The sequence below is a fragment of the Mchenga conophoros genome, linkage group LG7 (genome assembly GCF_057382185.1).
Source record: "Mchenga conophoros isolate Kocher_MC1m ecotype Shallow Benthic linkage group LG7, M_conophoros_male_GT1.1, whole genome shotgun sequence".
NCBI classification, from domain to species: domain Eukaryota; kingdom Metazoa; phylum Chordata; class Actinopteri; order Cichliformes; family Cichlidae; genus Mchenga; species Mchenga conophoros.
In genome coordinates this window covers 41,861,093-41,886,980 of record NC_140532.1, presented here as the reverse complement: position 1 = coordinate 41,886,980, position 25,888 = coordinate 41,861,093, and the positions used below count along the sequence as shown (strand labels likewise).

The following is a 25,888-nucleotide window of genomic DNA, read 5'->3' as shown; positions in this document are numbered from 1 at the left end:
GTCTGTGTCGTGTGTATGGAGCCATTGGGTGCAGTCACTATAGCAACCAGGCTCACACCTGCCTGCTTAACGAGCTCTCTCTCTCTCACTCTGCCAAGATTCATCTTAAACACTTCTCTTTCAACTGCTGCTGTGTCCACAGTGTTAAAGCCATCATTTTACCCTCAAAACGTCGCCATCGTTGTTCTCTTTCCAACATCTTGTCTTTCAAAGCTCAGAGATGTCAACTTTTTAAACTGTGTGGATCCAAGTGGAGGGATCACATTTGAGTCATTCAGTGATTCAAAGAATATGACCTTTTAATATTCTTTCAGATGTTTTCTGACTCTAAATGTTCTTTTCTCATTTCTTAGGTTTTTCTAATTTACAATTAAAACATTTTCAGCTTTTTTCCAACTTCTTCTTCTGTGTAACCTTCAGCTTTTAGCAGTTCAGCACTGTTGTTTTCAGGTTAAATTCAGGTTGTTTTTTTTGTTTTTTTATCTCATTCAAAATTTTTAACTCAAAATTCAGCAATTAATTCATTTCAGTCCACATGTCTGTGTCCGTGTGTATGGAGCCCTTGGGTGCAGTCACTATAGCAACCAGGCTCACACCTGCCTGCTTAACAAGCTCTCTCTCACTCTGCCAAGATTAAATCAAAAATGTGTGTTACATCTAAGCAGTTGTAGTAAGATTAACTTTTTCAATAGGTACAATAAGACAGGTTTGACAGGCTTTTGCCACAGATTAACAGTATGTCAGTAGTTAATATAGGCTAACTGAATAGAGCCCTGAATTATTGCCCTGTTAAATTCAAGTTGATTGTGTATTGGTGGACTTGTCTTCTCCACACAGGTTTTTCATACCTCGGCAGTTTTAGTCAGTTGATGACTTTAAAATAATCTTTTCTGACTGGATAATTAAAGCTCACAGCATCTACCTGTCTGTAGTGTATTTTCCCACATTTTAAATAATCGAATCTCATTTAATGTCTCTGTTTTTAGTCTGTATAGTTTATCTCCCCACGAATACGCTCAAAGTAGTCTTAAAATAAAATCCATAAAACAGTTCAAGATGACATACTTTTTATTTGCTAATTTAATGCCAGTTGCCCTCTTTCCTGAGTATAAGCGAATGAGTGACATAAAGAGAAAAAGTACCAATTTGTATGCTGGTGAGTCTTGTGTATTTTTTTCTCTGTCTCTGTATGACAGAGAAATATATATGCTCATTATTGATGTTCAAACTGATGCTCAAATTTCCAAGCACCACCTGAACGCCTCATCAGTCTTTAACTAATCACTGCACCAACTGCCGTCATTCCGCTTTGCTCTCTGCTGTGGTAAGTACAATACACTCAGTACAGCACGGTTTTAATTTTATGATGGTAAAAATACATGTTTGACATTTAAACTCACATATCAAGTCTTTTTAAAGTTCAACAGAGTTCAAAGAATAAAGAAAGCAAAAAAAGAATAACCTTTGCTACCATTTATATAGGTTTATGACTTTTGCTGTTAGCAGCAGTGCTAACGCTAGCTTCAATGCTAATGCTAGCTATAGTGCTAACACTAGCCTTAGCAGTTGTTAACTGACAAAAAGAATATTCTTGTGATATTCCTGTGATATTTATTGGCGGTCAGTGAGACAAAAGTAACAAATGAGATTTATTATTGCCATTGTGCCTCAGTTTTAACAGTAAGAGTACTTTATGACTTTTGCTGTTAGTAGCAGTGCTAATGCTAGCTTCGATGCTAATGCTAGCATCAATGCTAACGCTAGCTATAGTGCCAACACTAGCCTTAGCAGTTTTTAACTGACAAAAAGAATATTCCTGTGATATTCCTGTGATATTTATTGGCGGTCAGTGAGACAAAAGTAACAAATGAGCTTTATTATTGCCATTGTGCCTCAGTTTTAAAAGTAAGAGTGCTAGTTCTACCAGCAGTGCTAACACTAACTGAAGTGCTAACGCTAGCAGGAATGCTAGCGTTAGCAGCGATGCTAAGGCTAGTAACAGTCTAACAGTAGCCTTATATAAGTACTTAAATAAATACTTCAGTTAATTAGTTTGAATTATAAAATGGCTGCTGTATCAGCTGGTGTGCTATATTACTCTATAATTACCCTGCTGACTATAAGTTCAGTGTATCATGTCGTGTGGGCTTTGTTTTTTTGTTAGTCTGATAACACTGTACAGACAACTAACATGTTATTTCTTGTCTTACACTTTCAGGAACTTGACTCACATCTGTGCTTTGCCTGGTAGGTGTGCACATACTGTTAGAGAAGTACACCAAATTTTTAAAAAAAGAGTCTGACTAATATAAGCTTTAAAGTGATGGGTTCAAACTTTGTGCTAGACCTTTTAAACACATTTTTATAATAAAGACACATAAGTTCAGCTTAACAATTGGGCTAAAATATTTTTTTCGTACATTTTTGCACATTACATGTGATTAGTTAACAATTCACTCAATCATATTTGTATTTAAAAATATTATTGCTGAATTTAATTAAATATTTATTCTTTTAAAAAGTGCCAAATTGTGCAACTTTTTGCACATGGCAGCCGACAACAGTTTAGCTTGAATATTTGTTTTGTCCTTTTTCAGTAGTCACAATTAGTTCATACAATTACCATGTGATATAATTTTATTAAAATTATTTTTTTTTCTTGTTTTTTGTTCACAGTGTGCAGAAGAAGAACAAGGACCAGATCTCCAGTCTTCTATCTCACATCCCAACCCCCCAACCCCTCTATCTTCTGTCCTACTCCACCTGTTGTCTCTGCCTTCTTTCCATCTGTATTTCACCCTGTGGTTTGTGAGAAATTTTGCCAAACCAAAAATCTTATTGCGGTTTGATTTAAAGCCGCGTCTCTCCTGCTCTGTCTGTTCTCTCTGCTAAATTTTCTCTCTACCTGTTTTTCACTCTTTGGCTTGCTGCTGAAAAATGCACAAGCCAATAAAACAATAAAGAGTGCATATTTTGCCTCAACCTGAGAACAAACTGAACAAACAAAGAAAACTCTGCGGTTTGATTTAAAGCCGTGTCTCTCCTGCTCTGTCTGTTCTCTCTGCTAAATTTTCTCTCTACCTGTTTTTCACTCTTGGCTTGCTGCTGAAAAATGCCAAGCCATTAAAGCAATAAAGAGTGCATATTGCCTCTACCTGAGAACAAACTGAACAAATAAAGAAAACTCTAATTCACGGTTTGATTGTGATTTCCCAGCCGTGTTTCTCCTGCTCTGTCTGTTCTCTCTTCTAAATTTTCTCTCTAGCTGTTTTTCACTTTGCGCTTGCTGCTAAGTTGTGCCAAGCCAATAAAGAGAGTGCATATTATTCTCTCGACTGACAAACTGTCAAACAAACAAAGACATCTGTTTCTGAGAAATAAAAACTGAAATATAAAGACAAAGAAAACATCTCCTGCTCTGTGCCACTCTTATTTTATAAACATATTTTCTAAAGACTAAGAGAAACACTTGTGTAAAAATGCCAAGGAAGCAGAAAAAGTCACAAGCTGCAAAACAACGCTGGAAGAAGTTCCATGAGTTTCATGAAGTACCAACATGTGAACAAGCTGAGTGTGATTTTCCTCAGAGCTCTGCAGAAGACTTTGTGTCTGCAAAGACCAATGCTGATGGTGTCAAACAGGCAGGTCAACATGTTCCTGCACATGTACAACAGGTATCCTATGCAGATGCTGTAAAGATTGGATTGCAGCATGAATTTAATGATCATCAGGTAAACCATAGAGACCAACCTGAGGTGTCAAGTGCCCCACAGGTGGGTTATGCTGATATTGTAAAAAGAGGCCGTCACAGTGATGTGGCAGGACCATCTCATGCAGAAAGAGTGAACTTTGAAAACCAGCCCTCTGTTACACATATCTGTGCATCTCACAGCCAGGCTCATCCCAAATATGGAGACTCCAGAAACAAGCAGTGCACATGTAACTCACTCACATTTCTTGCTTTCCTTCATGAGAATGATAACATGACTACAGCTGACCTTAATCTGGTCTTGGATAAAGGTGATGTGATGTACAAAGAGGCCAAGAAAAGATTTCCTAAAAATATTCATTTGGCAACCGATGAGCTGCCAGACAAAGTTGATGCTCGCTGGTCTATGTATGATGTCGACATGACACAGCCTTCCCGGTATGGGACATTTGAAGAACCTCCAGAGGAGGCAGTAGATACCTTTCTCAGCTTAGAAGCAGGACTGAGCTGCCTGTTGTCAGATGTGCAGTATGCCTTATTGATTATGAGTGGATTGTGTATCGCAGTGTTCAGATCCACATCAGGCAAATATGGTTTCTTTGATCCACACTCCAGAACACCCAGTGGTCTTCCTCTACTACTACAGTCACGTAATCGTGGTACAGCAGTGATGCTGAAATTCACACTCCTCAGTGACATGATTAAGAGGATCCAAGATTCTTATGAAATGATGGAGATATCACCCTCTTGTAACTATGAACTGAAGCCTGTGCAGTTCTACAGTATGAGCACAGTCAACCTGAGTGATACTATCACAGACACAGTCTGCAGACCAACAGCTGCCACTGCTGTGGCATCTACTCACTCTGATACAACTGTTGATGAAGCAAACTCCTCTACTCCAAGGAGAAACACAACGACTGATCTGACTGAGAACATCTTTTGTCAAATGTCCATTTGTACGCCACCGGTGAAACAAAAAGAAGTCCACGTGACTCAGTTCACATCATATGAAGATCAGAATGAACCTCCTAATATACCAACTGAAGAACTATGCAGTGAATTAAGTTTCCTTCCATCAAGTGATGCTTTTTCATGTCAATCAAATGCTGCCATAACAAATGTTGCTGCCTGTGACCTTTCTGATATAGTTTTACAAAAAGTGAAAAAAGTTAATAAACAACAAAGGCAAAAAATGAGAAGAAGATTAATGGCATCAGAGAAACCCAGAAATCAGAGAAAAGAAAACCAAAAAAGGAAAGAACGACAAAAGTATGCTTCAAACAAAGAGTACAAAGAAAAGAAAAAGTCTTGCACAAGCGAGGCATATAAAAACAATCCTGAAGTCAGACAGAAAAAACAACAGTATATGAAAAGACGTTATTGTGAGAATGATGAATTGAGACAGAAAAAACAGAGATATATTAGAAGACGTTACTGTGAAAATGATGAATTCAGAAAGAAACAAAAACAATATGTTAAAAAACGTTTTTCTGAGAATGCTACAGTTAGAAAGAAACAACAACAATATATTAAAAGACGCTACTGTGACAATGCTGAATTTAGACAAAAACAAAAAAACTATATCACTAAAAGGTATCAAGAGAGCCCAGATTTCAGAGAGAGACAGAGATCTCGAGTGACTCAGCGTTATGCACGTGATGACGCATTCAGAGTAAGACACAGACAACTAATGAAACAACTAATGCGAGACAGGTATCAAAGTAATCTTGCCTTCAGGATTATGCACAATATGAGATGTGCAATGAAAATAAAAAGGAAATACAGATGGGTGAACAGACAAACCCAAGAGAGTGACAACAGTGTGATTAACGAGGCCATATCTGTGTTCAAATCACAAATCAAAGTTGGACCATCATACCCATGTACTGTATGCTTCAAGGCTTCATTTCCAAACCAAGTACGACCCTGCAGAAGGTCAAATTATGTCAAAAACCCACATGTAGTTGCAACATGTTTGACAGGAAAGTTTGTTCATGTTTGTGATGAAAACTGCAGAAATGAGCAGTGCAATGTTCCCGATGAGAGAAAGAGAGAGTGGATTTGTCACACCTGCCACGATCATCTTAAAAATGGATTCATGCCAGCACTTGCTGTTGCCAATACACTGGAGCTTGCTGATATTCCACCTGAACTGTCTGATCTCAACATACTGGAGAGACATCTCATAGCCAAGTGCATACCATTTGCAAAGATTATTCCTCTTCCCAAAGGCAGACAAAGAGCCATTAGAGGAAATGTGGTCTGTGTCCCATCAGAGGTACAGGAAACTGTTGAAGCGTTGCCTCGATTAAGAATTAATTCTCAGGTCATGAGAATAAAACTGAAGAGACGCTTGTCTTACAAAGGTCATCAGCTGTTTCAGACTGTAAGCTGGTCTAAACTTGTGCAAGCACTGCATAAACTCAAGCAGATTCATCCACAGTATAAGGATGTGAGCATCAGAGATGATCCTGAGCTGTGTGACCCAACACTTCCTGATGAAGATGATGATGATGATGAAAACATGAATGAGGACGATTATGATGAGGCTGATTTAATGGAAATTGACAGCTGTGAGAAAAATGCACTGAGTGAAGCACAAAATAAAAATGAACAGGATATTGACATGTTACCCTGTGATGGTGAACAATCACATGAACAGATGAGAGATGATTCAGAGCAAGCAGATGGACTGACTAATGGTGGTTTTGCACTCGAGTCCTGTTTGCAGCCCCCTGATGTGGCTGAGGAGATATTATGTTTCAGTGAAGGAATCTACTCTGTTGCTCCTGCAGAGAGAAACAATCCAATAAGTTTTTTCAAAACACCTAAACTGGAGGCCATGGCCTTCCCTGTGCAGTTTCCTACAGGCCAAAACACACTTGATGAAAGAAGGCTGATCAAAGTATCCCCCAGTGGGTATTTCAAATCAAGACTTTTCTGCATTGATGATCGTTTTGCCAAAGACACAAACTATTTATTCTTTGCACAGTTTGTGACTGAAATACACTTGGCTACATCCAGCATGACAGTACAGTTAAGGAAGGCAAAGCCTCTGACCAGAGATGGTAGAAAAATAACCTCAGGCATGTTACAAGATAAACATGAGGTGGAGAAACTGGTGCGAAATAAAGATGCAGTGAGATTCATGCAGCCTCTGAGAGGAACCCCAGCCTATTGGGAGAAAACAACAAGAGATCTTTTTGCCATGATCAGACAGTTGGGTACTCCCACGTTCTTTTGCACATTTTCAGCTGCTGAAATGCGCTGGCCTGAAGTGATTGAGGCAATAACAAGGCAGCAAGGTGAACAAGTCAATTTTGAAGGACTTGACTGGTCAGCGAAGTGTGACATCCTGAGAAGCAATCCTGTCACAACAATGCGCATGTTTGACAAGAGAGTTGAAGCATTATTCAGAGATTTACTCTTATCTCCCGCAGAGCCACTTGGCAAAGTCATTGACTACTTTTACAGAGTTGAGTTTCAGCACAGAGGAAGCCCACACATACACTGCCTCCTGTGGGTAGAAGGTGCTCCTGTGTTTGAGGAGGATGATGAGCAAACTGTTGTTGATTTTATAAACAAATACATCACAGCTCAGCTGCCTGATCCACATAAACAACCCGAACTGTACAAAAAAGTAACAGAAGTGCAAAAACACAGTAAGAACCACACAAAGACGTGCTTTAGGAGTTTAAGCTCCGGGTGCCGTTTTGGTTTTCCCAAACCACCCTGCAATGAGACAATGATCACAAGACCCAGTGAGGATGATGCACTGGAAGTAGAAACGGCAAAGAACAAGCTCAGACCACTGAACCAGCTGCTGAATGAACCTGAAACTGCTTCCATGAGTTTAGAGCAGCTCTTGGAAAGATGCAAGTTGACACATGCAGAATATGAGAGATACCTGAATAAAATGAACATGAGGAGTACGATCATACTAAAGCGTGATCCAAAAGACTCTTGGATAAATGGCTATAATCCACATCTGCTTGAAGCCTGGAACAGTAATATCGACATAAGCTTTGTTTTAGATGCTTTCGGCGCTGCAAATTATTTAATGAAATATATATCAAAAAAAGAGGGCGGGCTATCTGAGTACCTGAAAACTGTCATTGAGAACTCCAATAAGGACAGTGTAAATGAGTGCGATGAAATGAGAGCCGTCATGCAGGCATATTCAAAGAAGCGAGAGATCAGTGCACAGGAGTGTGTTGCTCGTGCATGTGGTCTTCACATGAAGCAATGTTCACGTGCTGTAATATTCATTCCAACTGATGATAATCCTGTGAAAATGAGTCGTCCCCTGTCAGTTCTGGACAACACAACACCTGAGTCTTCCAATGTTTGGATGACATCTTTGAATGACAAATACAAAGCCAGACCTGAAACACCAGAGTATGAGGAGATGTGCATGGCAGACTTTGCTGCTACTTGCAGGATTGTCTATGGCCAACAGAAAAAAGGTAAAGATGTTTTGCCCCTTCTCAATGAGATGGGGTTTGTGCAAAGGCGCAAAAACAATAAGCCTGCTATCATCAGATTTCACCGCTGCTCACAAGAAAAACATCCAGAGCAATATTACGGAAGACTGCTTAAACTGTACCTTCCTCATCGTTCAGACCACGAACTGAAAACACCATCGTTGCCAACCTATCAGGCTTTCTATGGTGCTGGCTGTGTACAGCTGCCAGGTACTGACCGTCTTGAGTACGTGCAACACATTGTCAAAAGAAACAGAGAAAAATATGAGAAAAACAGTGAGGAGATCGAGAGCGCTGTTGAGGAATATGAGCAGAACAGAGGTGTGACTGACGAATGGTGTAATCTGGCACCTGAATCAGATCTCGTAAGGTTGCCACTTGTTGAACAAGAAAGAGAGCGAGACAATGAAAATGAACAGGAAGATGTGCCCGACTACAGCCGTCAGGCTGATGCTTCAACAGAAGTCAGAGCCATCAGGGAACCCCCTGCTATTGATCCCACATTGTTACGTCAGATGTTTCAGAATCTGAACAAGAAGCAAGCCTGCATATTTTATGCAGTTAGAGACTGGTGCATTAAAAGAGTCTGTGCTCTAAATCCAGAGCAGTTTTTCTTTTATATTAATGGTGGTGCTGGAACAGGAAAATCACATCTTATCAAATGCATCTACTCAGAAGCATCTAAGATACTGAGCAAAGTGCCCAGATATGCAGACGACGTTGACATATCAAAACCCACTGTCCTGTTAACTGCTTTCACTGGGACTGCAGCATTTAACATTTCTGGAACAACACTGCATTCTCTTCTCAAGCTGCCTAGAAGCTTAAAACCTCCCATTCAGGGACTTGGCAATCAGCTGGATGAAGTCAGATCAGAACTTTTGAATGCTGAAATAATCGTCATTGACGAAGTGTCTATGGTGTCAAGACATCTGTTTGCATATGTAGATGCAAGACTCAAACAGATCAAAGGGACTCGGAGACCCTTTGGAGGCATGTCAGTCATTGCTGTCGGAGACTTCTATCAGCTACCCCCAGTGCGACAGTCTAAACCTCTCTGTGTGCACGACCCGTCTGAGATCGACCTGTGGCGGGAGCATTTTCAGATGATCACTCTGACTGAGATTATGCGTCAGAAAGATGATGTTGTCTTTGCTGAGATGCTGAACAGAATTCGTGTAAAAGGAAAGTTGGATGAGCTTTGCGAAGCAGATAGAGATTTGTTGTTACAGGCCATAACTGAACCAGCCCATTGTCCGACTGATGCATTGCACATTTTTGCAACTAATAAAGAAGTGGATGCACACAACTCTTCAACACTGGCTCTGCTCCACACTCATATCATTGACATCCATGCAGATGATTATAGAAAAGATCCTAGAACTGGCAGAATGGCACTTCAAGACAGACCGTTGAAAGGAGGTAAAAACGAGTTACCAGACACACTGAAAGTTGCAGAAGGAGCTCGTGTCATGCTCACCAGAAACATTGACATACAAAATGGTTTGGTTAATGGAGCTTTTGGAAAACTACTTAGAGTAGTTCACTCTGAAAACGACCAACACATCATCAAACTTGGACTTAAAATGGATAATGAGACATCTGGAAAGAATAACCGCACACCAGCAGACGACATGGTGTACATTGAGAGAGCAGAGGAGAATCTGAAGCAGAAAGGAGTGGTACGAAGACAGTTCCCAGTGAAGCTGGCCTTTGCATGTACAATACATAAGGTACAGGGTATGACAACTACATCAGCTGTTGTCTCTCTTAAGAGCATTTTTGAGCCCGGCATGGCCTACGTAGCTGTCAGTAGAGTGACGTCTCTCAGTGGACTGTATCTTCTTGATATGGAGGAGAAAAAAATATTCACCAACCCAGAAATCACTGCAGCACTTGAGAACATGAGACAAGCCAACCTTGATGACATGATGCCTCTTCTACACGTGAGACAAACCCTCAGCAGGTCAGAGGTTTTCACCATTGTTCATCATAATACAGAGGGACTGCCAGCTCACATTAATGACATCAAAAGTCACCATGAATTGTGTCTAGCAGATGTTTTGTGCCTAACAGAAACACACCTGCGGGGCTCTTTTGTCGCAGAGAGTCTCCACTTGGAAAATTACAATTTGTTCAAACGCAACAGACACCTGTCCTACACAAACTTTCCCCAGATGGCAAACAGAAGTGGTGGTGGAGTTGCTGTTTATGTGAAAAGTGACATTCAAGTGCATGAAAAACAGTACATCCATAATGTAACTGACCTTGAATTTCTGGCTTTAAAGGTTGAAGCACCAGTCAGTGCTCTGATTGCAGTTGTATACAGACCTCCAGACTACACTCTGAGGCCATTCCTGAAAAACCTGGTAAGCCTATTAGACTCATTGGAGATCATGGACTGTCATCCCATCATAGTTTGTGGTGATTTTAATGAGAATGTTTTATCCAGTGCAAACAAACCAATCATGGAGTTGTTTGAGTCTAGGGGATACGCACAGGTCATCACTGCCCCTACCACAGAGAAGAACACACTGCTTGACCTAATTTTCATTTCTCAGCCAGATCGATGTCTCCATTTTGGAGTCATGAAGACCTACCATAGTTACCATGACCCAGTATACTGTGTATTGTCCTGTGATGATTCATGATCTAGATCTTTGAATACAGTAAGTAATTTCTATATTGTTGAATGACTTAAGAAAGTAGAGCGATATTTAAAAGTTGACGCTCTGCATTGCAGTATAATGGTTGAATTGTTTACATAAAATACAATTACATGAATTAAGTAATGATATCAGTAAAAGATGACAATTTTATTTATCACAGAAAATCTAAAATTCACTAACAGTAACCTATAAATGTCAGAAAAATCAAATATAGCAGTTTAAAATGAATAGTGTAGGCATATCCTCTCTGCAGCCAGGCTTCAACATCCTGCCAGGCTGCCCCAGTCTCACTGTGGCTGGGAGGGAGGGAGGGTGGACCAGAGGATTGCCTACACAACACATAAATGTTCAACAGCTTCTTCATTGTTTCTGAGAGAACAATAATGACTAAAGGTTGCTTTTTAAAAAAACAAACAAACAAACAAACAAACAAAAAAAACAAACAAACAAACAAACCTAATTACAGCAATAATGACAGTTAAGCCACTTTATGTGTGCCTCTATTTTGAAATACTATTTACAAAAATGTTATTATTTTGGTTTGTTATAAACTAAACTTTTTCAAAAGTATACGATTATATTTTTGGACAAATCTTTCGATGAAACATACATTTTTATGAGCTTTTATCATGTTTCGGCCAGTGCAATCATCAGGGTGGGTCTGGGTTGATAACTGCACATTTCTGGCCAGAAATGTTTCAGCAGTGTTACATAAGTAGTACATATGTAACACTTGCTTTCTGTTACCAGCTGATACCCTACATTTGTATAGACATTGGATGGTGTGAGGTTGGGGAGTTGAGTTGGGGGGGGGGGTTTACGGTGGGAGCTGAGGGGGGGGGTGTTAGGTTTCCTTTTTTCTTTTTCTTTTTTAAGAGAGACACAGTCCTCCTGTGTCTTCTCCAAGCTTCACATGTAAGATCCAACAGTGTGAAGCACATAGCAGCTAGAAACTGTAATGCCACAGATCAGAGAGGCTTCATCATCACCATCTTCATCGCCGTACGATCAGAGCGTGAGACTTCACATCTGGAGCACAGGAGACATTCTGTGATAAGTCCTCCTTCTAGCTTGTCCCACAAGCAGTCGGTGAGATTTACTCACAACAAAAAGGGTTAATGACATAATTTCCATGAAAACATGTATTCATTCTTTGTAAAGTGTTTAAATTGTGTTTTCACTTGACCTTAGGAGTGTTAGAGTGTATTGTAATGTCTGTACTCAGGTGTTTCCCTCTGTGATCCATCCCCATCACAGCTGAGACACTCAGGACTGAACAGACTGCACAGTTTCTGTGACCGAGCCTCCAAAACACCTTCTTTGAAACCACTCATGATAGAAGGGCTTCATATTTGCAGCAGCACTACTACAGGTATTCAGTTTATTACAGGATGTGTTTGTTTCTTAGGACCAGCTCTGAGTGCACACTACCTAACATATACACCTTTCTGTTCATTACAAACCAACTACTCTGGATCATATGGCCAGTTGGCAGGAATGTTGCTGCAGGAAAACATCCCTGGAGATCACCATCATTGTCAGACTGACTGTGCCTCCTCTGTGCAGTGTCAAGATCCTCTCTAAATGAGTGTGTAAGTTAACATTTTCATTATTTTATTCCCTTTGACAAGACAAGTATCACTGATATTTACATTTACAACTACATATGTTCCCGTTTTCTGCTCTTCTTTTAAAGTCCTCAGCTATCCTGCTTCTGTGCTGCTTGCCACACATCAAACACTGGCCGGATGACAGGGAGGATCCACTCTGAAGTCACTGGACATGATGAGGATCATATGGGACTTCATAGTTTCACAGAAACGTTGTGCTCTGTGATTACAGGTTTTAAATGGATACAATGACGGCCTCTCTCTGATCAACAGGCTAAAGGATTGTTTTCATTGTTAGTGCTCTGTACAATGTATGCTTATTTAATATTTCATCACAGAACAAACCTTTATTTATTTAACATATTTTTATTTTGTTTTTAATGTTGAATTAACTGTAGGGATTTTTTTAAGTGGGCACTCGGGATGTCATATGACCAGAAATGTGGTAACTGGTATTCAACAGTATGGAAGAAAAAATCTGCTAAGAACAAAACACACACAAAACCCCCCAAGAAAATTCAAATTCATTCCATGTAATCCAATCTAAAACATTTTAAACTGCTGAACAGCAACACAAACAGTGTTAAAAAACAGTGTTAACCGAATGATTATGATGATCTTGTACCAAAGTTTCAGGTCACATGGCACACCTAGTGTGTAGTGTGGGGTATCAGCTGGTAAGTATAGTTTTTTTCGTATTTGTGTCCTTAGAGTTTAGATAGATAAAGCCTTGTGTATAATATTTAATTATAATTTATAATAATGCTTCGTGTCTGAGCCCAGGTTAAAACAATGTGTAAAAAAGCATTTAGTGGCATGGCTGAACAATGCTGTAAACTATTGATACTTATTTATCCATGTTCACAAAAAGGACTAATGTGTTTATTTGATTATTTGCATGTGTTAAACTGTGTCACCACCTTAGGCTTTCATTTGAGTTTACTCAAAAATCTCTAATACAGTTCTCTTTTACCACTGTGTGGACTCTGTTTACATTAAAACATAAAGAAGAATGAGTAATAAAAAGACGTGTAGACAGATCAGAAGATTAAGTAGACCGATAGAAACAGCTGTTCAGCCATGTTTTAAGAAACCAACACAATTTAAAGGTTCAGGAATGTGGTTTTAAAAGTTGAATTTTCATGTATTTCATATGTTGCTTATTATTTTTTATTTAGTTATTTAATTTTGTTATTTTTATTTATTCTACTAGTCCTTTTCAGAAAGAAGCTGTAAAATATGACTTAAGATTTTTATGTTATTTTCTATGACATACAAAACAAATTGATGTATGTAATACTATTAAACACGATATACACATGTGTATATGGCTGAAAAACATTATGCTGTATATTAAAGTTTGTATTTTCTCCAGAATGTTTGTTCATCTTTTAAGTTCATTTCAATTAGAAGAATATGAACTTTTAATATTCATTCAGAGGTTTTCTGACTCTAAATTTTCTCTAAATTTAAACATTCAAAATTTTTAGCTTAATATTCAGCAATTAATTCATTTCAGTGCATACATTCAGATTCAAGCATTCACACTGCAGTTTCTTCAGAAAATGCACTTTCTAGTTAGTGTGAATGCTTGAAAAGCATTCACAGTATTGTTCTTCTAATCTTTATTATTCTATTTTATTATTATCTATTCCGTACGTTTTTTGAAAGCCTACTCCTTCAAAACCGTTCAACTTAGAAAAACCATTCAAACACCATTAGATTCCTATTCTTTTGGACACTGTTGCTTGTATTTTTCTCATTTTTAACATTTATATTTTTAATTTTATTCAACTTTATTCAACAAAAATTTCCCATGTATTTCAATGGGGAGACCCTTCAAATTCTCATTCAACTTACTCATTTTTAAACTCTTACTACTTCAACATACGTTCACATAGAGCCACCATTCAAACTTTAAAACGAAGACAAGACATTCAACTATTCAACTTGTATTTATCTTTTCAATATCTATTATACTTTTTCTTCAGTTCCAGTTTAAGTTTCATGATGTTTTTTCACCCGTTTCAGAGTTTATAATGGGTGTGTATGGGACGGAATGTTGGGGCTAGAGTGAGGCAGCTCAACTGCTAGAGTGAGAGGAGCAAAAAAAATAATCTTAAAATCTTTTTTAAAACTGCTGCTGTGTCCACAGCGTTTGCTCTACAGGTATGATTTTACCCTCAAAACGTAGCCATGGCTGTCCTCTTTCATCCAATGTGTTTACTATTGTACTAGGTGTTATGGTTCTTTCATAAATGTCACCAATGCACAGCCTCCTCCCTCCAACTCTTCCATAGACTCTAATGTTAAAATGGCTCAGAAGGTTGGTTTGAAAATCAGAAGAGCATGGTGTCTTTCCACTGTCACCACGTCCATATAATAAACTCCACAGACATGAAAACTGAGAATTTGGTAGACTAGACATTGCTGTCGCTCACAGTGAAAGAATTTTGTCAATACGACTTTTACTTTTCATTTGGGAACGATTTGTTTCGGCCTGACTTTTCTGTTCATTTTAAGCAGCAAAAGTGAGGCGCATGTCTGTGTACGTGTGTATGGAGCCATTGGGTGCGGTCACTATAGCAACCAGGCTCACACCTGCCTGCTTAACGAGCTCTGCCTGCCACTCTGCCAAAATTCATCTTAAACACTTCTCTTTCAACTGCTGCTGTGTCCACAGTGTTAAAGCCATCATTTTACCCTCAAAACGTCGCCATCATTGTTCTTTTTCCAACATCTTGTCTTTCAAAGCTCAGAGATGTAAACTTTTTAAACTGTGTGGGTCCAAGTGGAGGGATCACATTTTAGTCATTCAGTGATTCAAAGAATATGACCTTTTAATATTCTTTCAGATGTTTTCTGACTCTAAATGTTCTTTTCTCATTTCTTAGGTTTTTCTAATTTACAATTAAAACATTTTCAGCTTTTTTCCAACTTCTTCTTCTGTGTAACCTTCAGCTTTTAGCAGTTCAGCACTTTTGTTTTCAGGTTAAATTCGTGTTTTTTTTTTTTATCTCATTCAAAATTTTTAACTTAAATTCAGTAATTATTTCATTTCAATGCATACATTCAGATTCAAGCATTCACACTGCAGTTTCTTCAGAAAATGCACTTTCTAGTTATTATATTTTATTCTGTATTCCGTACGTTTTTTGAAAGCCTACTCCTTCAAAACCGTTCAACTTAGAAAAACCATTCAAACATCGTTAGATTCCTATTATTTTGGACAACATTGCTTCTATTTTTCTCATTTTTAACATTTATATTTTTAATTTTATTCAACTTTATTCAACAAAAATTTCCCATGTATTTCAATGGGGAGACCCTTCAAATTCTCATTCAACTTACTCATTTTTAAACTCTTACTACTTCAACATACGTTGACATAGAGCCACCATTCAAACTTTAAAACGAAGACAAGACATTCAACTATTCAACTTGTATTTATCTTTTCAATATCTATTATACTTTTTCTTCAGTTCCAGTTTAAGTTTCATGATGTTTTTTCACCCGTTTCAGAGTTTATAATGGGTGTGTATGGGACGGAATGTTGGGGCTAGAGTGAGGCAGCTCAACTGCTAGAGTGAGAGGAGCAAAAAAATTAATCTTAAAATCTTTTTTAAAACTGCTGCTGTGTCCGCAGCGTTTGCTCTACAGGTATGATTTTACCCTCAAAACGTAGCCATCGTTGTCCTCTTTCATCCAATGTGTTTACTATTGTCCTAGGTGTTATGGTTCTTTCATAAATGTCACCAATGCACAGCCTCCTCCCTCCAACTCTTCCATAGACTCTAATGTTAAAATGGCTCAGAAGGTTCGTTTGAAAATCAGAAGAGCATGGTGTCTTTCCACTGTCACCACGTCCATATAATAAACTCCACAGGCATGAAAACTGAGAATTCAGTAGACTAGAAGCTGCTGTCGCTCACGGTGAAAGAATTTTGTCAATACGACTTTTACTTTTCATTTGGGAACGATTTGTTTCGGCCTGACTTTTCTGTTCATTTTAAGCAGCAAAAGTGAGGCGCATGTCTGTGTACGTGTGTATGGAGCCATTGGGTGCGGTCACTATAGCAACCAGGCTCACACCTGCCTGCTTAACGAGCTCTGCCTGCCACTGTACCAAGATTCATCTTAAGCACTTCTCTTTCAACTGCTGCTGTGTCCACAGTGTTACAGCCATCATTTTACCCTCAAATTGTCGCCATTATTGTTCTCTTTCCAACACCGTATCTTTCAAAGCTCAGGCATTTAAACTTTTTAAACTGTGTGGATCAAAGTGGAGGGATCACATTTGAGTCATTCAGTGATTCAAAGAATATGACCTTTTAATATTCATTCAGATGTTTTCTGACTCTAAATGTTCTTTTCTCATTTCTTAGGGTTTTCTAATTTACATTTAAAACATTTTCAGTTTTTTTCCAACTCCTTCTTCTGTGTAACCTTCAGCTTTTAGCAGTTCAGCACCTTTGTTTTCAGGTTAAATTCGTTTTTTTTTTTTTGTTTTTTTTTAATCTCATTCAATATTTTTAACTCAAAATTCAGCAATTAATTCATTTCAGTGCATACATTCAGATTCAAGCATTCACACTGCAGTTTCTTCAGAAAATGCACTTTCTAGTTATTAGTGTGAATGCTTGAAAAGCATTCACAGTATTGTTCTTCTAATCTTTATTAGTGTGAATGCTTGAAAAGCATTCACAGTATTGTTATTCGAATCTTTATTATTATTATTCTATTTTATTATTATCTATTCCGTACGTTTTTTGTAATCTATCTCCTTCAAAACCGTTCAACTTAGAAAAACCATTCAAACACCGTTAGATTCCTATTCTTTTGGACAACACTGCTTCTATTTTTCTCATTTTTAACATTTATATTTTTTATTTTATTCAACTTTATTTAACAAAAATTTATAATGTATTTCAATGGAGAGACCCTTCAAATTCTCATTCAAATTCCTCCTCTTTAAACTGTATCTACTTCCACATACATTGACATAGAGCCACCATTCAAACTTTAAAACGAAGACAAGACATTCAACTATTCAACTTGTATTTATCTTTTCAATATCTATTATACTTTTTCTTCAGTTCCAGTTTAAGTTTCATGATGTTTTTTCACCCGTTTCAGAGTTTATAATGGGTGTGTATGGGACGGAATGTTGGGGCTAGAGTGAGGCAGCTCAACTGCTAGAGTGAGAGGAGCAAAAAAATTAATCTTAAAATCTTTTTTAAAACTGCTGCTGTGTCCGCAGCGTTTGCTCTACAGCCGCCATTTTACCCTCAAAACGTAGCCATGGCTGTCCTCTTTCATCCAATGTGTTTACTATTGTACTAGGTGTTATGGTTCTTTCATAAATGTCACCAATGCACAGCCTCCTCCCTCCAACTCTTCCATAGACTCTAATGTTAAAATGGCTCAGAAGGTTCGTTTGAAAATCAGAAGAGCATGGTGTCTTTCCACTGTCACCACGTCCATATAATAAGCTCCACAGGCATGAAAACGAAGAATTAGGTAGACTAGACATTGCTGTCGCTCACGGTGAAAGAATTTTGTCAATACGACTTTTACTTTTCATTTGGGAGCGATTTGTTTCGGCCTGACTTTTCTGTTCATTTTAAGCAGCAAAAGTGAGGCGCATGTCTGTGTACGTGTGTATGGAGCCATTGGGTGCGGTCACTATAGCAACCAGGCTCACACCTGCCTGCTTAACGAGCTCTGCCTGCCACTGTACCAAGATTCATCTTAAGCACTTCTCTTTCAACTGCTGCTGTGTCCACAGTGTTACAGCCATCATTTTACCCTCAAATTGTCGCCATTATTGTTCTCTTTCCAACACCGTATCTTTCAAAGCTCAGGCATTTAAACTTTTTAAACTGTGTGGATCAAAGTGGAGGGATCACATTTTAGTCATTCAGTGATTCAAAGAATATGACCTTTTAATATTCATTCAGATGTTTTCTGACTCTAAATGTTCTTTTCTCATTCCTTAGGGTTTTCTAATTTACATTTAAAACATTTTCAGTTTTTTTCCAACTCCTTCTTCTGTGTAACCTTCAGCTTTTAGCAGTTCAGCACCTTTGTTTTCAGGTTAAATTTTTTTTTTTTTTTTTTTGTTTTTTTTTATCTCATTCAATATTTTTAACTCAAAATTCAGCAATTAATTCATTTCAGTGCATACATTCAGATTCAAGCATTCACACTGCAGTTTCTTCAGAAAATGCACTTTCTAGTTATTATTATTATTATATTTTATTTTTCCGTACGTTTTTTCAAAGCCTACTCCTTCAAAACCGTTCAACTTAGAAAAACCATTCAAACATCGTTAGATTCCTATTATTTTGGACATGACTGCTTCTAATTTTCTCATTTTTAACATTTATATTTTTAATTTTATTCAACTTTATTCAACAAAAATTTCCCATGTATTTCAATGGGGAGACCCTTCAAATTCTCATTCAACTTACTCATTTTTAAACTCTTACTACTTCAACATACGTTCACATAGAGCCACCATTCAAACTTTAAAACGAAGACAAGACATTCAACTATTCAACTTGTATTTATCTTTTCAATATCTATTATACTTTTTCTTCAGTTCCAGTTTAAGTTTCATGATGTTTTTTCACCCGTTTCAGAGTTTATAATGGGTGTGTATGGGACGGAATGTTGGGGCTAGAGTGAGACAGCTCAACTGCTAGAGTGAGAGGAGCAAAAAAATTAATCTTAAAATCTTTTTTAAAACTGCTGCTGTGTCCGCAGCGTTTGCTCTACAGCCGCCATTTTACCCTCAAAACGTAGCCATGGCTGTCCTCTTTCATCCAATGTGTTTACTATTGTACTAGGTGTTATGGTTCTTTCATAAATGTCACCAATGCACAGCCTCCTCCCTCCAACTCTTCCATAGACTCTAATGTTAAAATGGCTCAGAAGGTTCGTTTGAAAATCAGAAGAGCATGGTGTCTTTCCACTGTCACCACGTCCATATAATAAGCTCCACAGGCATGAAAACGAAGAATTAGGTAGACTAGACATTGCTGTCGCTCACGGTGAAAGAATTTTGTCAATACGACTTTTACTTTTCATTTGGGAGCGATTTGTTTCGGCCTGACTTTTCTGTTCATTTTAAGCAGCAAAAGTGAGGCGCATGTCTGTGTACGTGTGTATGGAGCCATTGGGTGCGGTCACTATAGCAACCAGGCTCACACCTGCCTGCTTAACGAGCTCTGCCTGCCACTGTACCAAGATTCATCTTAAGCACTTCTCTTTCAACTGCTGCTGTGTCCACAGTGTTACAGCCATCATTTTACCCTCAAATTGTCGCCATTATTGTTCTCTTTCCAACACCGTATCTTTCAAAGCTCAGGCATTTAAACTTTTTAAACTGTGTGGATCAAAGTGGAGGGATCACATTTTAGTCATTCAGTGATTCAAAGAATATGACCTTTTAATATTCATTCAGATGTTTTCTGACTCTAAATGTTCTTTTCTCATTCCTTAGGGTTTTCTAATTTACATTTAAAACATTTTCAGTTTTTTTCCAACTCCTTCTTCTGTGTAACCTTCAGCTTTTAGCAGTTCAGCACCTTTGTTTTCAGGTTAAATTTTTTTTTTTTTTTTTTTGTTTTTTTTTATCTCATTCAATATTTTTAACTCAAAATTCAGCAATTAATTCATTTCAGTGCATACATTCAGATTCAAGCATTCACACTGCAGTTTCTTCAGAAAATGCACTTTCTAGTTATTATTATTATTATATTTTATTTTTCCGTACGTTTTTTCAAAGCCTACTCCTTCAAAACCGTTCAACTTAGAAAAACCATTCAAACATCGTTAGATTCCTATTATTTTGGACATGACTGCTTCTAATTTTCTCATTTTTAACATTTATATTTTTAATTTTATTCAACTTTATTCAACAAAAATTTCCCATGTATTTCAATGGGGAGACCCTTCAAATTCTCATTCAACTTACTCATTTTTAAACTCTTACTACTTCAACATACGTTCACATAGAGCCACCATTCAAACTTTAAAACGAAGACAAGACATTCAACTATTCAACTTGTATTTATCTTTTCAATATCTATTATACTTTTTCTTCAGTTCCAGTTTAAGTTTCATGATGTTTTTTCACCCGTTTCAGAGTTTATAATGGGTGTGTATGGGACGGAATGTTGGGGCTAGAGTGAGACAGCTCAACTGCTAGAGTGAGAGGAGCAAAAAAATTAATCTTAAAATCTTTTTTAAAACTGCTGCTGTGTCCACAGCGTTTGCTCTACAGGTATGATTTTACCCTCAAAACGTAGCCATGGCTGTCCTCTTTCATCCAATGTGTTTACTATTGTACTAGGTGTTATGGTTCTTTCATAAATGTCACCAATGCACAGCCTCCTCCCTCCAACTCTTCCATAGACTCTAATGTTAAAATGGCTCAGAAGGTTCGTTTGAAAATCAGAAGAGCATGGTGTCTTTACACTGTCACCACGTCCATATAATAAACTCCACAGGCATGAAAACTGAGAATTAGGTAGACTAGACATGGCTGTCGCTCACGGTGAAAGAATTTTGTCAATACGACATGTACTTTTCATTTGGGAAGAATTTGTTTGGGCCTGACTTTTCTGTTCATTTTAAGCAGCAAAAGTGAGGTGCATGTCTGTGTACGTGTGTATGGAGCCATTGGGTGCAGTCACTATAGCAACCAGGCTCACACCTGCCTGCTTAACGAGCTCTGCCTGCCACTGTACCAAGATTCATCTTAAGCACTTCTCTTTCAACTGCTGCTGTGTCCACAGTGTTACAGCCATCATTTTACCCTCAAATTGTCGCCATTATTGTTCTCTTTCCAACACCGTATCTTTCAAAGCTCAGGCATTTAAACTTTTTAAACTGTGTGGATCAAAGTGGAGGGATCACATTTGAGTCATTCAGTGATTCAAAGAATATGACCTTTTAATATTCATTCAGATGTTTTCTGACTCTAAATGTTCTTTTCTCATTTCTTAGGGTTTTCTAATTTACATTTAAAACATTTTCAGTTTTTTTCCAACTCCTTCTTCTGTGTAACCTTCAGCTTTTAGCAGTTCAGCACTTTTGTTTTCAGGTTAAATTCGTTTTTTTTTTTGTTTTTTTTTTAAATCTCATTCAATATTTTTAACTCAAAATTCAGCAATTAATTCATTCACTATAGCAACCAGGCTCACACCTGCCTGCTTAACGAGCTCTCTCTCAGTCTGCCAAGATTCATCTTAAACACTTCTCTTTCAACTGCTGCTGTGTCCACAGTGTTTGCTTTACAGCCATCATTTTACCCTCAAAACGTAGCCATTGTTGTTCTCTTTCCAACACCGTGTCTTTCAAAACATTGAGATGTAAACTTTTTGAACTGTGTAGATCCAAGTAGATAGATAACCTCCTAACTGACCCATAGAAATACATTGTTTTCAGTCAGGAGTTTGTCTCAACAGCAGAAAAGACCCCACCTTTTAAATTACTCCTGTGACCACATTTTTGACAGCGGGAACATAAAGAACATGCTGTTGTGTAGAAAAATTCCTCTGGATCTCCATGGTTTAAAAGCTGGCTTGACAGGAATTACAATTTTGGATTTAGAAGCAGTTTTTCCAACAGATGCCATTAAGCAGATTTGAAAGGGGTCACAGAATAATAGTGTCATTGTCCAGAGTCTGTGACTCCTTGTTTATATTTAAGTTTATTATTATTATGGGATTTTGTGCTCCTTTTTCACATTTCATGTTCCTATGTTCTGTGTTCCCTAGTCTGTGTTAAGTTCGTGTGGGTTTTGTTCTGTCGGTGTGTTTCCTGTTTTACGTTGAAGGTCCGTGTCCAATCTCAGTGTGTTCAGATTACATGTCAGACAATCATGTCTGATTACTCCCAGCTGTGCCCTCCTTCTGTGTCTCATTCCCTCGTTATCCCTCTGTGTATTTAAGCCTTGTGTTTGCGGCTGGTTCATCTGTGTATCGCCCTCCGTTGCCCTGTGTGGCTTCCCTATGTTTTCTACATCTCCCTGCATCTCTGTTTCATGTTTGTTTTTGCTTAGCCTTTTCCAGTTTAGGTTACTCTTAGGTGTTTTTTGTACACCACGTTCCTGTTTGTTTTGCCTTCGTGTTAATAAAGCTCGCTCTCTACTTAAGCAGTCTGCATCTTGGCTCCGTTAATAATTCAGACAAATAGTATGTCAGTAGTTAGTGTAGGCCAACTGAATAGAGCATTCTGATTGCCCTGCTAAATGCAAGCTGATTGTGTATTGGTGGACTTGTCTTCTGCACACAGGTTTTTCAGATCTGGAGTCAGTTGATGACTTTAAAATAATCTTTTCTGACTGGATAATTAAAGCTCACAGCATCTACCTGTCTGTAGTTAATTTCCCCACCTTTTAACTAACGTTTAACTAATCTAATCTCATTTAATGTTTCTGTTTATAGTCTGTATAGTTTATCTCCCCACGAATACACTCAAAGTAGTCTTAAAATAAAACCCACAAAACAGTTCAAGATTTAATACTTTTTATTTGCTCATTTAATGCCAGTTGCCCTGTTTTTCTGTATGTCACTCATTCGCTTATACTTGGGCAAAAAGTACCAATTTGTACACTAGTATAGTGTATTTTTTCCCTCTATCTCTCTATGTCTGTCACACACACAGACCAACACACAGACATGTATATGCTCATTAATGCTGTTCAAACTGATGCTCAAATTTCCAAGCACCACCTGAACGCCTCATCTGTTTTTAACCCATCACTGGACCAACTGTCGTCATTCCGCTTTGCTCTCTGCTGTGGTAAGTACAATACAATCAGTACTGCAGTGTTTTATTTTTATGATGGTAAAAATACGTTTGACATTTAAACTCACATATCAAGTCCAACAGAGTTCAAAGAATAAAGAAAGAAAAAAAAAAAAGAATAACCTTCGCTATCATTTATACAGGTTTATGATGTTTTGCTGTTAGCAGCAGTGCTAACGCTAGCTTCAATGCTAATGCTAACGCCAGCTATAGTGCTAACACTAGCCTTAGCAATTATTAACTGACAAAAAGAATATTCCTGTGATATCCCTGTGATATTTATTGGCGGTCACTGAGACAAAAGTAACAAATGAGCTTCATTATTGCCATTGTGGCTCAGTTTTAACAGTAAGAATGCTAACGCTAGCTGCAATGCTAACGCTAGCTGCAATGCTAACGCTAGCTGAAATGCTAACGCTAGCTTCAATGCTAATGCTAATGCCAGCTATAGTGCTAACACTAGCCTTAGCAATTGTTAACTGACAAAAAGAATATTCCTGTGATATCCCTGTGATATTTATTGGCAGTCACTGAGTCAAAAGTAACAAATGAGCTTTATTATTGCCATTGTGGCTCAGTTTTAACAGTAAGAATGCTAACGCTAGCTGCAATGCTAACGCTAGCTGCAATGCTAACGCTAGCTGCAATGCTAACATTAACTGAAGTGCTAATGCTAGCTGGAATGCTAAGGCTAGTAACAGTCTAACAGTCTTACATAAGTGGCAATACTTCAGGTAATTAGTTTGAATTATAAAATGGCTGCTGTGTCTTTTAGTGTGCTGTATTATTCTATAACCTGCTAATTATAAGTTCAGTGTATCATGTCGTGTGGGCTTTGTATTTCTGTTAGTCTGATAACACTGTACAGACAACTAACATATTATTTCTCCTCTTACACTTTCAGGAACTTGACTGACATCTGTGCTTTGCCTGGTAGGTGTGCACATACTGTAAGAGAAGCAGACCAAAATAAAAATAAAAAATCTGAATAATATAAACTGTAAAGTGATGGGTTCAAAGTTTTTGCTAGACCTTTTAAACACAATTTTATAACAAATACACACAAGTGCAGCTTAACAATTGGGCTAAATATTTTTTTTCGTATATTTTTGTAGTCACACTACATGTGATTAGTTAATGATTCACTCAATCATATTTGTATTTAAAAATATTATTGCTGAATTTAATTAAATATTTATTATTTTAAAAAGTGCCCAATTATGCAACTTTTTGCACATGGCAGCCGACAACAGTTTAGCTTGAATATTTGTTTTGTCCTTTTTCAGTAGTCACAATTAGTTCATACAATTACCATGTGATATTATTTTAATAAAATTATTATATTTTTCTTGTTTTTTTGTTCACAGTGTGTAGAAGAAGAAGAACAAGGACCAGATCTCCAGTCTTCTCTCTCACATCCCAACCCCCCAACCCCTCTGTCCTCTGTCTTGCTCCACCTGTTGTCTCTGCCTTCTTTCCATCTGTATTTCACTCTGTGGTTTGTGAGAAATTTTGCCAAACCAACAATCCTTTTGCGGTTTGATTTCAAAGCCGTGTCTCTCCTGCTCTGTCTGTTCTCTCTGCTAAATTTTCTCTCTACCTGTTTTTCACTCTTGGCTTGCTGCTGAAAAACGCCAAGCCAACAAAACAATAAAGAGTGCATATTTTGCCTCAACCTATGAACAAACTGAACAAACAAAGAAAAATCTGCGGTTTGATTTCCAAGCCGTGTCTCTCCTGCTCTGCCTGTTCTCTCTTCTAAATTTTCTCTCTACCTGTTTTTCACTCTTGGCTTGCTGCTGAAAAACGCCAAGCCATTAAAGCAATAAGGAGTGCATATATTGCCTCTACCTGAGAACAAACAAAGAAAACTCTAATTCACGGTTTGATTGTGATTTCCCAGCCGTGTCTCTCCTGCTCTGCCTGTTCTCTCTTCTAAATTTTCTCTCTACCTGTTTTTCACTTTGCGCTTGCTGCTAAGTTGTGCCAAGCTAATAAAGAGAGTGCATAATATTCTCTTGACTGAAGAACAAACTGTCAAACGACAAATAAAAACTGAAATATAAAGACAAAGAGAACATCTCCTGGTGTGTGCCACTCTTATTTTATAAACATATTTTCTAAAGCCTAAGAAACACAGGTGTGTGAAAATGCCAAGGAAGCAGAAAAAGTCACAAGCTGCAAAACAACGCTGGAAGAAGTTCCATGAGTTTCACAGTGTACCAATATGTGAACAGGCTGAGTTTGATTTTCCTCAGAGCTCTGCAGAAGACAGTGTGTCTACAAAGACCAATGCTGATGGTGTCAAACAGGCAGGTCAACATGTTCCTGCACATGTAAAACAGGTATCTTATGCTGATGCTGTAAAGAGTGGACTGCAGCATGAATTTAATGAACAACATGAGGTGTCATGTGACCCACAGGTGGGTTATGCTGATTTTTTGAAAAGAGGCTGTCACAGTGATGTGGCAGGACCATCTCATGCAGAAAGAATGAACCTTGAAAATCAGCCATCTGTTACACAGGTCTGTGCATCTCACAGCCAGGCTCATCCCAAGTATGGAGACTCCAGAAACAAGCAGTGCACATGTA

The 25,888-nt window shown here is 38.0% G+C and overlaps 1 protein-coding gene and 2 long non-coding RNA genes across 3 annotated transcripts; all 3 read left to right on the top strand.

The window, feature by feature from the left end:
* The first annotated feature begins 1,267 nt into the window (after positions 1 to 1,267).
* LOC146570716 (uncharacterized) lies at positions 1,268 to 3,409 on the top strand. The gene is made up of 3 exons (XR_014893211.1): positions 1,268 to 1,324; positions 2,219 to 2,247; positions 2,677 to 3,409. It is a non-coding gene; the product is annotated as an uncharacterized LOC146570716 (long non-coding RNA).
* Positions 3,410 to 3,479: 70 nt separating this feature from the next.
* Positions 3,480 to 12,704, top strand: LOC146570715 (uncharacterized). Its single transcript, XM_085279487.1, has 5 exons — positions 3,480 to 4,767; positions 5,695 to 10,565; positions 12,123 to 12,237; positions 12,354 to 12,457; positions 12,562 to 12,704. The coding sequence occupies exons 1-4, from the start codon at positions 3,480 to 3,482 to the stop codon at positions 12,410 to 12,412; spliced, it is 6,333 nt and encodes a 2,110-aa protein (XP_085135613.1). The 3' UTR covers positions 12,413 to 12,457; positions 12,562 to 12,704.
* Positions 12,705 to 23,095: 10,391 nt separating this feature from the next.
* Positions 23,096 to 25,374, top strand: LOC146570714 (uncharacterized). Its single transcript, XR_014893210.1, has 3 exons — positions 23,096 to 23,290; positions 24,201 to 24,229; positions 24,664 to 25,374. It is a non-coding gene; the product is annotated as an uncharacterized LOC146570714 (long non-coding RNA).
* Positions 25,375 to 25,888: the final 514 nt, after the last annotated feature.

Bases quoted from the DNA above. Each gene is read 5' to 3' on its own strand.
- LOC146570715 (XM_085279487.1), top strand. From the start codon at position 3,480: ATGCCAAGGAAGCAGAAAAAGTCACAAGCTGCAAAACAACGCTGGAAG. The intron at 10,566-12,122 runs GTAAGCCTATTA...TCCCCATCACAG, and splicing joins GGCCATTCCTGAAAAACCTG to CTGAGACACTCAGGACTGAA. The intron at 12,238-12,353 runs GTATTCAGTTTA...TCATATGGCCAG, and splicing joins TTGCAGCAGCACTACTACAG to TTGGCAGGAATGTTGCTGCA.